Source organism: Telmatherina bonti (genome assembly GCF_933228915.1).
Source record: "Telmatherina bonti genome assembly, chromosome: 14".
Lineage (NCBI taxonomy): Eukaryota > Metazoa > Chordata > Actinopteri > Atheriniformes > Telmatherinidae > Telmatherina > Telmatherina bonti.
In genome coordinates, this window is record NC_136612.1 from 33,670,268 (window position 1) to 33,684,273 (window position 14,006).

The 14,006-nt window shown below is 44.2% G+C and overlaps 1 protein-coding gene across 2 annotated transcripts in view; it reads left to right on the top strand.

Annotated features, from left to right (window-relative positions):
• The window catches only part of LOC306765133 (RNA binding protein fox-1 homolog 3-like), a gene marked incomplete at both ends in the record, with an annotated part of 222,634 nt that overhangs the window by 199,870 nt on the left and 8,758 nt on the right, over nt 1-14,006 (top strand). Inside the window, 5 exons of one of the 2 annotated variants that reach the window (XM_079252497.1) lie at nt 158-301; nt 6,081-6,134; nt 8,615-8,707; nt 9,437-9,497; nt 9,598-9,651. In XM_079252497.1, coding sequence (XP_079108623.1) covers nt 158-301; nt 6,081-6,134; nt 8,615-8,707; nt 9,437-9,497; nt 9,598-9,651 — 406 coding nt within the window. The remainder of the gene's footprint in view (nt 1-157; nt 302-6,080; nt 6,135-8,614; nt 8,708-9,436; nt 9,498-9,597; nt 9,652-14,006) is intronic. The other variant, XM_079252496.1, reaches the window with a different exon arrangement.

The window sequence follows — 14,006 nt, forward strand, 5'->3', positions numbered from 1 at the left end:
AGATTGAAAAATGGCAGACACTGAGTAAGTTAGTCAGCCAGGCCTTCCCACCCCCCCACCACCCCCACCCCCTCATACTGCAGGACCAGGAGGTACAGTACACTGTAGCAGCTAATGAGCAGCTTGTGTCTTCTCTGTGTTTGTTTCCCTCTGGCAGACAGATGACGTGACGCAAACAGAGGGCTCTCAGCAGCTCCAGCTCCAGCACTCAGACTCTTCAGAGAAGCAGCAGCCCAAAAGGTTACATGTCTCCAACATTCCCTTCCGCTTCCGGGACCCCGACTTAAGGCAAATGTTTGGGGTGAGTACCTGGATCAACGATGCCGGCCTGCGCCGTCAAACTTAACATCGGTTACAACAGAATAAACTCAGTGGATTGAACTTAATCTATTTGTCCTTAAAACCAGTCTTTAATAAGACGTGTAACATTGCAGAGCAAATGCACGACTAGTTAGAGGGAATCGTATGTAAATGTACTTTTTACAGCTAAGTAATACTAATACTTTTAAATTCAATTCAACTTTATTTGTATGGCGCCACTTCACAACAATGATGTCACAGGGCACTTTACATGCACAAATCAACACACACATCATTTCAAGCCAATTCATACACATCCTGTAATAGAAACCAACTGACTTGGATCCAATCCCCCATCCTGAGCTGCACAATAAGTACCTGATAAGTTTCTAATGACTCCAGTAAGAAGTAAAAATTAGACATGAACTACTTCATGTTTATTTTTCAGTCATTTAGTTTATTTTTCTCACAGTTATGATGAATGATAAAATGTTACAAACACAGAAAAATCCTGATCTCAAGTCACCTGGTGATGATCTCTACCTCTAGATGTCTTCACATGACAAAACCAGTTTGTTCTGGTCTCCATGTTGACCTCATATCAGCATTAATCCACTTTCCACCATGGTAGGCTCCATCTAGACCAGGGATCCTCAACCCTGGTCCTGGAGGACCGGTGTCCTGCAGGTGTCCAAGAGTCCCTGCTCCAACACACCTGATTCGAATCATCGTGTTGGAAGTCAAACATGATTTTGAGACTTACGTCTTCTAATTCATGAAATCGTGTCTTCCAGAAACCCGTGTAGTCAAAGAAAAGTACGATTTAGTCAAAGAAAAGTACGATTTAGTCAAAGAAAAGTACGATTTATTCAAGTGCTAAAAAGTCAAAGCATCAGAGTTGCACTAACGAAAACCTTTTGCTTTATTCGAACAAGGCCAACTTGTTTGCTTCCAGATTCTCCACTTTCTGCCAAATGGTAGTGATTTAAAGTTTCGAGCCACGCCTCCACTGAAGTCAGAGGAAGTGATTACAGCTTTACGAAATGGAAAACATCACATATTTAAGGCTGCTTTTGGTTTCAACGAGTGAAGCCATTGCTACGGTTGTCAGCTGGTTAAAGCATCGATTAAGGCCGAGGTCTGGGAAGAAAAAGAGTGGCTTCTGAGTTTTTGCAGGTGATAAACAGCTCAGTCGGTCACAATTAGGCTGTGAAGTCGGTGCTGCACTGCAGGTCGAACGCCGGGGAGGAGTTAGCCGAGCTATAAAAACCTGCTGCAGAACCTCTTTGACTTCTCTCTCACCGAGATTCCTCCTCTAACAAACTTGGCTGTTTAATTCCTTCTGTTTCTGAGCGGCTCACATCAGAGAATTCTTTTGTTATGAAGCGGCTTTTCAAAGAAATGAAGCTGTCAGTTTAAATAATTTTTCACAGGTTGCACATACAGAGTGGTCAGCTGCAGACAAATGAGTTTACATATCAGCATGCCAGGGGTCCTCATCAGAAATTCTCTCTTTCTTCTCTCTGTCTCTTGACAAATTAATGAAGCAATATATAGTTCAACAGCTCGCCCCGTGTCTCACAAAAGCCTCGGTAAGAATTGAACTGGATTCAATAATGATAATGGATCTGAACAGAGACCAATGCCAAAAATGTACTTGAAATGTTAAGCACTAATTGGCCCATTAGAAGCCAGAGGCGTTAATTCTCGTCGTTATGAAGACAACATCCAGCTGATGATATTAATTACTTGTGAGCACTAGCTGTGGCTTTATAAATTGCAGACAACATGGCTGCTTTCTCTCTCTGATTGTTGGCTTTATTGTTCCCAGCTCTGGTGCAGGTCGTGTGGAATCCAAATCACCAACGTAATTAGCTTGGAGGCTTTGTGTGCCTGGCCGGTGCATGCAGATATATGATAGAAAATTGATTGCAGCCCACCCAGTCTCCCTCAATCACCCTCCATGCTCACGTGTTGCCTGCTCCTTTCCGTTCCTCTCCTTTTTCGCTCTCGGTGGTTGGCATAGCGGAGGGTTGTGGGATTGATTGTCTTGGTTAGAGCTTGGCAAGGAGATAGCTGGTCTGCTCCACCCTCTGACATGGCCTCCACAATGGGCCTTTGTGTGATCAGCGTGTGCAAAGCCTCATCCCTCTAGCTCTAATGGCTTCTGGAGCGCCACCGGCTCAATACGCCATTACTGTTACGCCTGAGTGAAATCCACAGACATGCAGGCGGGAAGACAGAGGAGAAAGAGAGTGGAGGTGCCTCATGGCTCGCTGGAGAAAAGTCCCCGCCAGGAGCTGAGCGAAACCGGCAACAAGCGTTTCATGGAAGGGCTGGAATGGGAGACGCACCCGGTGGAGAGGTGTGGAGAGACCTGTGGGCTTTTAACGAGGCGCTGAATGAAGGTCTCATTAGGGCATCCACAGCGGACGTTAATCAGTAATTAGAAACTGTGATCTCTGAGAGCTAGTAAGTACGCGGGAAATGAAAACACTCCAAGCGCGATGAGCTCTGTGAGGAGCCCATGCTGCGCTGTTTGAGGGTGCCCTCATTTGTGCGACTGGATTCTTCAGCAGTGCTTCTCTTGGTGCATGTAAGGGCTCTCACAGCGCTCCCCAGAGCAAACAGGACCCCCACCCTCTCTTTCCCCCATCCCGCTGTCACACTGACTGCTGTGCACGAACACGCTTTCCACCAGCACTCAGCGTGAACACTGCAGCGTAATTATAGGTTTCTGAAGAGCTTTAAGATATTCAGGCTAATCAAAGGTGGAGGCACAAGGGCCTCAATCTTGTTTGTTGCTTCCACATTGGCAAGCCTAAGGCCAAATAAACGCAGTCGTCTTAATGTTATTCACAGGGAAAAAAGCCTGCAAGTCCACATGATACACAGCGAAATACTGCTGTGTTTACTAGTGGGGTGTGATCCAAGTAAAAACAGACTTTTTTTTTTTTTTTTCTCTAATTATTGAGGCCTTTAACAGCCTCCTCTGCTTCATGATAGAGCACATATTTCTGGAAATAAGCCATCTAGGAAGTATTTATTATCCCATTACTGTTTCATCTTTGGACCATTTAAATATGAAGTCATGTGAAAAACATCGGAACCTTTATTTTCCAAAGAAATTAACATTCATTTTAACGCCTGCTACAACTAAAGGTTCGTATGTTTGGAAAACAGTCTAATCATTTTCCAATGACTCTTTTTTTACTCAACCGTTTGTTAAACGAAACAGATCTTATTGTGCAAAAGGAGAGAAAAGCAGACATTTCTCTCTTGCTTAGTGCAAACGGCAAAGAGAAAATCCTCATCCAAGAAATAATAGACAGAAAATTTACTTCTTTTTTTTTTTTAAATCATAATAATAAGCAGACATCATCTGCGTACATGTAGAGTTTATTACTTTATAATATCAAAAAGACAGTAAGGCAAAGCGTCTCCACCGGGGCTGCCTGTCTGAAAAGAGAAATATATTTATGTTCTAATTTGCACAACTATATTTCTCATAGTGTACGTTCTTCAAACTGTTTATTTCTATTGTATTTTGCGTGCTTCTCTTTATCTTATTGTTATTTATCTATTCTATATTTTGATTTTCTACACTCCTGGCATCCAGTGCGAGTTTCATTGTTCAGGAAAACATGTATCTTTACTGTCCGCATGACAAGAAAAGCTTTTAATCTTGAATATTTAAGGACAAAATGACCAGATTTGAACTTGTACACGACAAAGTTTTAGTAAATAAATTGATGCAAAAAGCTTTAATAGCTGTATTTCTAACATGTGATGAATTGGTCACAGTCTAAACAGAAAATATTCTTTACTGATAAAAACAGATTAGCAAAATGATTTTTCTCCAGATGTTTTTACATCTGGATTTTTTCTCAAATGAACAAAATTTGAGTTGGTGAAAATGATAAAATACTTTCTTTATGCATCAAATAATCGAACATGAAAGTTTTATCATAAAATATTAAATATGTTCTGTATTTATGTTTAAAAAAATCAGATCAGTGGGATGAATCTATCAAATGTCATCAATTTTAGTAAAAAGTGACGAGTTACACTAAAAATTACTATAAAGTAATGCTAAATATTACTAAAACATTACTTCTGCCAGTATTTATGTGGATTTTTGTGGAATTTCTCTGCATTGTTTCTGTAGCTCTGCATTTGTTTAAACTTAAATTAATATTCTAATGATGCTGGTATTAGTATAAGTGCTGGTATGGAGATTTGTGCTCTAACTTCCATCTTGTGTCCTGAGTAGTTTCATATTCTTACGTTTGTTACTTTTCTTCCTCAACAGGCAGTTTCTGAGCATGTGCAGGAATTTTTAATCCATTTTCTTCCGCATATGTTGTACAAGTGCGTATTTTAAAATAAGAAGTCGATAACTAATACGGCGGTCGGCGAACTCAGCTTTTGTGGATGAATGTAGCTGCAGCCTCTTACTGTAGATGACATCAGTCTCTCCTGTCCTCCCTCTGGAGACTCCTCCCATCGAAGCCATTGTTTATCAGTGCTGCTGATGCAGCTGTTTCTCTTTATGTGTGTGTGTGTGTGTGTGTGTTTGAGAGTGAGTGAGTAGGTGGGTGGGGATGGAAGTGCATGAGATCAGTGGTGAGCAGCGAGCAGTCCCCAGCGCCATGTGGAAATCCACAAAGACGACTTCCTCTGAAACTAATTAATCGAAGCCACAAGCCCATTACACTCGGTTAAAACAATTAGCATCTGCACGTTGCGTGGGGGAAGCGTCGTCTTCTCAGGCGAGAAAGGGGGCATCACGCTGGGATATAAATGCCCGCGTTCCCCGTTCGAATCAGTGGAGCTGAGCGCCATACGAGGCAGATGTGTGGATAGGATCTATGGAGTCTGTTCGAGAGGAACAGATATATAAGGAGTGGGAAGAAGATGCTTTTAAACAACCCAGCCATTTTTTCTAACTCAGCGCGGCGAGGTTGCTGCATTACCCGTAAAAGCAGAAGGAAACATAAGTTTTTCCTCTAACCCTCAGCTCCTCCAGCCCACTCCACTCACTCCAGCCAGATAATGGCCAACTCCTCCTAACCCCTATTAGTGGCTCAGTCAAACGATCCATCCATTCCCATTGAGCGTCGACCACATGGAAGGCCCATTTCTTCCCTGTTGTGCTGAAATGAAGGCGACGCGGACCGCTTGACAGGGTAATTACTTTTAATGAAATAATACAGCCATTGTAGACAGCAATTAAAAGTCGCACTCGCTCCACTCATTAGAGGAACTTACAGTTTACTTTCATTCCTCTGTTTTCTAATGATCCAAAGGCAGGGCTGTTAAATCGAAAAGCTGGAGCATGTTAACCCCCGGGGACCGGCCCCTCGGTCCTGTTGACTGTGCGAGTGCACAAACAAAGAGGGGATAGAGAACAGAGGTAGAGCTAGAGAGGCGGCGCTAAACTCTCCCGAAGTGGCCGCTCAGACACCAAGATGGCAAGCGGCGCTTCAGAAAGGCGCAAACGTACGTAATCAGATATCAAGTATTTTTACAAACATGAAGATCTTGATAGGAGCACAAAGAGGCTTTAAAACAATGAGCTCTCCTTTCAAACCGTGCCAGCAACCTTCAACAACTGTTTGCTGAGCTAACAAATGCAAATTGACCACCATTTCCTCACAAAAGTAACATTTCCATAATGCCTTAATGGTTTTTCTTTCTCCAGCCTTCCTTCTCACCAGCTCGCAGTCAGTGAGGCTTTCTAACTTCATCTCTCTTCTGCTCTTCTCTTCTCTCTGCAGCAATTTGGAAAGATTTTAGATGTGGAGATTATCTTTAATGAGCGAGGATCCAAGGTAAGTGAACTAGAACGCCAGCTGCTTCATTACCATGTACTTCTTCTGTTTCCTAATGATGGCATTAGTGTGGTGTGTACATTGGCTGAGACTATTGGTCTCTAAGCCTGGTCCTGGAGAGCTACATCCACCCAGCCTCTCTCTCTTTTTTTCTCCCTCCCTCCCAATTGTTTTTGTTGTTTGTTGCAGCTCCCAACCAAGTTGTGAATCATTAGCCCTGTCAATCAATTTATTATTGAGCTGTTTCACATTTCACTTAATCCAGCAGAAGGCTGCAGGTCCTCAAGCATATGGAACTGAAACCACTTGTTTGAGGGACCTGGACCTCTTTGAGACGCTCTTTCATTATTCAGCTCCATCATCCTATTTGATAACCTGCTAATAAATAAGGCATAAATGTGAAAGTAGCGACTACTTTTTCCACCAAACACACGTGTTGATGATAAACGTGTTTGTTTACGCAATAAGGTTGGCCTCATCCTGCGTTTGTTCGTGTTGTCAACGCAGACCCAATGAAAAGACCAAAACTAACAATGTGCTGCTCCCTCCATCAGCACTTTCTGACTCCCCCACTTATGCAGCACTCGGCCTCAAGCTCGCCGCTTCCCACCGAGGTTGTTAGTCTTTCTAAAAAGGTCACAAATATGCAGATTTGTTTAAATAAACAAAGCTCAGCGTTTTTTCCGCTGCAGTTTTAAGTAAACAATGTTGAAGCAGGGGACGGCAGTGGAGCTGTGCAGTGAACGTTTCCAACGCCGCCAGTTTGTGCTGGAAGTTTTGAGGGTTCGGGTTTGACACAAACCATCACCTAAAACATCTAGAAATGTCTCAGGGTTTACTCTCTAATCCTACATTCAAAATCCGTACAGATTGTTTGACTCTTGGATCATTTGTATTTCTAATTTGAACCTCCAAACCAGGAGCAGTGATGAGAAAACAGCCCCAGCGTGGAGGCGCTGCCGCAGTATCAGTCTCCTAATCACGTACCAGGACAGGTGAAGCCTGCGGCGGTGTGAACAGCCGAGTGCTACTCATCCAGCTGTTCATTTAATAGAGTGTACTAAGCTCCACAGCTTTCCATTCATAAAGGCGACAGGCTCCCTGACTGGGTGTTGAGGCATGAATACTATTGATTCCCATTCATACCTGGGAGTGCTTTTGGGCTGGTATACAGGCATGCAGGGATCCCTGGAAGCAGCCGGTGCTGCTGCTGCTGCACTCAGCCCCTCTGCCAGACAAGATTGAGCACCGGATAAACCTGCCTCCTCCGCCGTAACAAGCATTTATTGTTTGTGCCCCACAAAGCCATTACCCATGATGCCTCTCTCCCCCGTGCATTCTCTGTGCTATATAATGAACCTATCAGCCCATTAATAAATAATCTATTTCCTATGAAGCTTTGGCAATTTGCATTCAATATGTTTGTCTCCTTTGAAAAATGGTGGCTCCACTCTCTCTTCTTGTAAGCTAATTATTTGTGCATGATAAAAAAAATAAAAAAATAAAAAAAAGGGGGGTAACCACGGCCGGGTGAATGTCCAAAGGATTAATTTTGCCCTCAATTCTTTTTTTTTCCTCTAAATTTATTTCTTTATCTCTCTTTCCCCAAGGACAGGTCCCGTGTTATTTATGCTAGAAATAGCAGCCCAGGGACCCTGTGTATGCATGCAAGATCACACTGCTCGCCATCTCTCACATGTATTACATCCTCAAGCAATTATCAGGCAGTGCCGGCCATGCTCCCTGTTCCCCCGCACATACCTCCATAAGTATATATAGAAACTAAAGGAATGGGACTTGTTTGGCCAGAATATCTTAATGCCTCCACTACAGAGCTCAGGTCCAGTATCCCAGTTCACATAACTCAAGGAAGTGACAAACCACCCCAGGGGAGAGAGTGGAGGGGGGGATGGGATGGAAATGAGAGGTTGCCTGTATGTTGCTGAGGGTCTAAAGTCAATATCTGTGCTCTTCTCTATCCAATACCGTTTACTTTTTTGCTTCAGTTTAAACATCTTACTTATGAGTTCAGTAAATTAAACCAGTCAGAGATCAGGTTAGCATCTCTGAGGAGGATTCCTGCTCCCAGTGCCCACGTCTTCAAAGGCAAGAGGGGGCCACGCTGTCCAACTTGTGTAGATAATTACACCACTATTATGGCAGCCAACAGTGTTTTGCATTCGCTGCTTCCTGACATTCACCCGTGCCACCGCAGCTGTGCCGTTTAATTGGGTAAAGCGGGCAGGTTTGTTGGTGTTGCTGTGTGAGGTCGTGTCACCGTTCTCTCCTCTCCTCCTTGAATCTCTCTGTTTGCTGTTTCCTGACGCCTCACTAACTGCCTCTAATTAATCTGGCTGCTTACAACTCGACTCTGCCGTCACTGCTGCTCACCTACTCCTTTCTTCTCGCCTCTTTCTCCCTTTTTCTCCTCCCTTCCCCTTTCTTTTTTTCTCTACTTGTGGCTAACGTGGCGCTCTCAGGGCTTTGGGTTTGTAACTTTTGAAACAAGCACAGATGCCGATCGTGCACGGGAGAAACTAAACGGTACAATCGTAGAGGGACGCAAAATAGAGGTGCTTTCATATTTCCCTTTTCCCACATTTTCTCCTTCCTGCCTGCTGCCTTCTCGATTTTACCTATAAACCCATGCATACGCATGTGGCTGCTGTGTGTGTGTGTGTGTGTGTGCGCGGGTCTGCATCTCTTGAGTGTGTGTTCCTGGATGCATGCATGCATAATGGTGCGTATAACTCCCTCTCAGTAGAAACGGGATCCATACATGTCAGCCTGGACGCAGCAGTTGTCCATCATTACCTGACAAAGCAGAATGAGTGCATGCCATCATCCTCCGGGTTTGTATCAAATCTGAGAAGGTCTGCATTCCCCTTTCACCATCGCTTAATGTTGCCTGCTCTAATTCTGTTTTTGTTTACGACGAGCCAAACCCCCCCACCCTCCCCACTCAGTCATTTTCATCAGGTCAATAGAAGAAAATCAAAGCACTGTCTGTGTTTTTCTTTTGGAATCCATTTGTTTATCCAACCAATTACTGAAATTGGAGGATGTTTCTTTTTTTTTTTTTTATATTCATACCTGTGAGTAATTGGTGCATGCGCTCCTCTTCTCTCCAGTCACAATCTGGGAGAAGATATAAATAAAATGATGAAACCGAGCCAAACCCGGTGTTTGGACAGCATTTACAGGACCGTGTTGGTTTGCTGCTTGCTTGTGGCCCAGCCTGGATGTCTGCGCGCTGTCTGAAACATATGTAATCACACGTGTGTTTTTGCTGCTCTGAACAGGTGAACAACGCAACGGCACGAGTGATGACAAACAAAAAAGTGGCCAATCCCTACACAAATGGTAAGAGCCTCGCTGACTTTGTAAAGTCTAAACAAACACATGAAGCCAATAGTTTCTGCTCTGTTGCCACGGTGATGTGAGTTTTCTCCTTTGCTCGCAGGCTGGAAGCTGAACCCAGTAGTAGGAGCTGTCTATGGTCCTGAACTGTATGCCGGTAAGAGCAACCAAAGCACTTTTTCTTCTTCCCTACCTTCCACTACGCGCACCGCACCTGAGGCCGCTATCAGCCGCAGCCAATCCCAATCTGACCTCAGAATTTCTACAATCGGGTTCATCCTGAACCGACTGAACATGAAATTCCCCTCAAATCAAAGTGAATCTGAGAGCGGCTCAGATAAGCAGTGGATGATCCAAGCTTCTGAGAGTGGCTGAGGGAGCCTGAGCCATTGTTTGCTTGGTGTGCAACTGTAAAGCTGGAAAAAAAAAATGATTTCAAGAGCAAGCGCCCCTGTGACTGTTATCAGATTGAGGAGGCTGCTGCTGTGGATGGATTTGCCAAGTGCGCCAGATTGACTTTTACAGAGCTAACCGAATAAGGGAGATTGAGTGAGCGATATTGTTGGCACCCACCCTGTCGAAGGCCGCTATTCCTTCTGGTCTCAGTAATGGAGGAATGAGATGAGCTCAGTGGGGTTTTCCCTATCTCTCTCTGCCTCGACATGCCAGCTTTATTGCTGTATGTTATATGAACCCTTTGCATTTTAATGAGGGGGAAATGGTACTATTTCATTTGGAAGAAGTGCTGAGCACATCGCGCCACTTTAACGGCTTTCCTTTCTGCTCATTAGACTAAAATCTGTTCATTCCCCGGACAGCTTTACGGCGAACCTCTAAATAACTGTCCATGACAGAAAGCAGTCATCTATCATTTTTATTTCATCCCCAACCCCTCGCCCCTTTCCAGCCTCCTCCCCTGCCTCCCACTCACCACCTCCTCCTCCCCCACAACACTCCTTTAGTTTTGACATCTTTTCCCAATAATTATTTACGCATGTGGCTCCAACATGTCGCGTTCAGGTACAAATTCTTCCGAATCAAAAATCTTACAGAAACAATCATTTTTCTGACCCACATGTGCACACGCAACACTTTCACCTGCTCTGTTTTTTTTTTCTTCTATCCGACCAAAGCACACCAGCATACAGAAATAGATAACCTATGTAGAACACAGACACTAATACATGTCCCTTCTTCCATGCACGCTTTCTCCATTTTACACTCGCACACACACACTTCCCAAATCATCTCATAAATCAGAGGGAGTGTGGTCCACCACTCCAGGCATGGGAAGCAGGAGGGTTTGGGTGATTTATTGGCTGCTAATTTTTCAAGTCGTCTTGACATGGCGCTGGAGTTTGCCAAGCCTAAACGACAACATATGCTTGCCAGCTGGGAAGATGGGAAACATAAATAAGAGATACATTTTTGAAACAAAACCTCCTTAATGAGCAGAAAAGGGCTGGGAAAAAAAATCATGATCAGGGTTTTGACTGGCATCTTCCTCCCTTCTTTAAAAAAAAAAACGAAAAAAAAAAAAACAATCATGTTGTGGAATTTGAGACATATTCCAAAATCATCGCAGTTGTAGTTAATATACTTTTGGTGGGAGTAAAATGGGATATAAAGGCGATTAATCACTGTTTATCAGTCCTCATTTCTGTGCAGGAGATCAGTGAAATTGGGAGCCATAAATCCTGGCTCGGTGACAGCACACTTCGTCTCCATTCGTCCTGGCGCTACAGGTTTATTGTCCTCAAAACCCATTCAGGAGAATGACGGATGAGAGCCTCATGCCGGCTCCCCGCTCTTAACCTCTTCCAGGGCAGATTGGCTCCTCCTCCTGATGGAGGAGGGGAGTGGAGAGTACCTGGTGGCACCAGCCCCAGGCCCACATCTCCTGCTGCCACGCAACACTGGTGGCGTTGCAGAGGATGGCTCCTGATAAATGGAGGGACTGGAACTGACACAGCCTGTATCTTTGCTCACCTTTGTCCCATCTGTACCACGTCGAGTTTTAGATTTGTGTTTTATTTTCATAAATGAAAACAGTTTCAGTCATTGATGTAACTAAAAAATCCCTTCAGGGCAGATTGGAGTGTTTAGCTCTTCCCGATATAATTGGAAAACTTTTCCTCATTCCTCTTGTTGGAGGTGTTCGGCACCGCGGACAGCTGTCACTTAGAAATGGCGTCATATGGCCGCCCCCCCTCGGGCTAGCACTCTGAAACTCTCCTCTGCAGCCAATTCTGAGGAGACAGCAGACGAGTAGCTTTTCACTCACCACTCCATATTTCCTCTTTTCCAAGGTGGAGTTTTCTTGAGGACTGGAGAAAAGCTACCAGCTGTGTAAATGACAGAAAAGAAAGGCTAATTGCCATCTTAATATATGTAGACAGATCCTCTCATTGTTGGAGTGTACTTTAGGGGGATAATTAAGCTCGAGACTCTTGATTAGATTAAGCTGTTTTTGGTCCCCAGTGCGTGGATTAAGTGCTCATTGCCCGATGTATTTGAGCAGGAAGTATTAGAGAGATCAACCTTGTGGAAAATCAGATCTTTCTTTATGGGAGCTGGTTATGACCCCATCATTGGCACAGAGCTGGATTACCCCAGGTCCAACTGGCTCTGCAGGTATTGAGCTTCTCACAACTTGACACATATGACATATGAGGTGCAGTGTGACCCTGCCGCCCTCCAGCACATAACTCATATTTTCTCCAGCCCCCCTCCCGGAAAAGGTGTTTGACTTTGGTGGCTAGACCAGGTTTGTGCTCTCGTACGCCGTTGCTGTTGTTGCTTTTCATGCGCTTACCAAGGTGTGACAGTGCCTTTGATTTATGGGTTATTATTGAAGCAGTGTAGCCTATCGCCAACTCATTATGAGTTTACATTCACATACATCACTGCATGCATATTGCATACAAATTTCCCAAAAAGAAAGGAAGAAGCTTTTTCTTTAAAGGGGCAAAAAACAGCAGAGATTTGTAAAGGGGAAAGGGGATGGGGGGGGTCCTCAAAAACTATCAAGGAGGATTGTTTTTGCCCTTTAGCAAATGCACTCTCAGATATCCACTGCTCCAAAAAAAAGACTAATTTAAATGTCAAGGTCAGCATTATAAATCTCTGAGAAGTGGGGGTTGGGGGTTGGGGGGGCAAACTACAAGTCCAGGAGCTGTGTTGGTATATTGGCAGTAAACAAAGTGCCCTGCATGTTAGTGGGTGGGTGCAGTGGGGTATGTGGGCGTCACCTGGCCAAATGAGACGCAAAGTTTGAATGTGTTTGGACCCACTAATGGAGCGTGATATTAATGGCAGAAGACATTAAACCTGGCTCTCTCTGTTTTTAAAAGCACCACTAATCTGTCTCCCTGTCAGCTTTATTGAAGCAGCAGGGCTACAGTGTGCATTGTTCATGATGGTGCTCAGTGGTCGCAACCAACAGCGGGGTTAACGCTGCTCCCGGCGCAGCAACACCAGCCAGGAGCTTTAGCAACACAGCCAACATGAATCTTCACAGCGGTCTAGTTTCTTGGAGACTGCAACGGACCTTCTGCATCTCGAGGCTTGCGTTGGATACATGTTATTAACCTGCGGCACTCACCCCAACCGAGGCACCGTCTCAACATGCCCAACAAGATCAGGCAACTCGCCGTCACAGAGCCATTTGTGATTGGAGAAACGCAACTGGTCTGTGGTGAATTTGCCCAAAGCATATGATGGAAATGAGTAAAGAAGACTAAGGTGAAGGGAGGGTGACAGAGGGGCATTTGCTGGGGATGAAGAATAATGGGTCTGACTGTTTTTTGATGGACTCTGCGTTGGCAGATGAAAAGAGAGGGGGAGGACCAGAGGAAAGGGGGCCTGTGAGGGAATTACAATTGCAGGAAGAGTCGAGGCCAACTTAATCATGTCTTGAGATCAGTGTGTGTTTGTATGCACCTCAGCAGCCTGTAATCAGACAGCCAGTGGACTGATTGAAGGTTAAATGCAGACCTGACGTTCACGTGAGCTTTCCTCTAATCTGGTGGTGCCTAACCTGGGGTTGTCGATTAGCAAAGGGGGTCCTGCAAGGCTATGACTGTAGAGCCTGGTTTTTATTCATTACACGGAATACCAGTTCATAATGTGAATGAGGGGGGGATCAAAATGTACTATAGAAAAGCATTTCAAAACACATACCTTTAGGCTAGATTTTAAAAAAAAAAAAAAAAAAAAAAAAAAAGAACTACTTAGGACACACCTTGCGTATCCAATCAATTTCCTTACATGTACTGAGATGTACTAGGGACCAAAAATAAGGGAACTGGTAGAGCTCCAGTAATGGAGTAGACTATGTCTATCCTGCAGCTTTAATGCCACAAGAATGGCCATAATGCAGATGATTTGTCATTATTTAAAAAAAAGTAAAGTGAAGCTATCGTTCATAGTTACCTTACCTTCAGTTTTATTGAAGTACAGGACAGAACTCAGCCAGAATGCATCATTTGTGGCAAGAAAGAAAGCATAAAC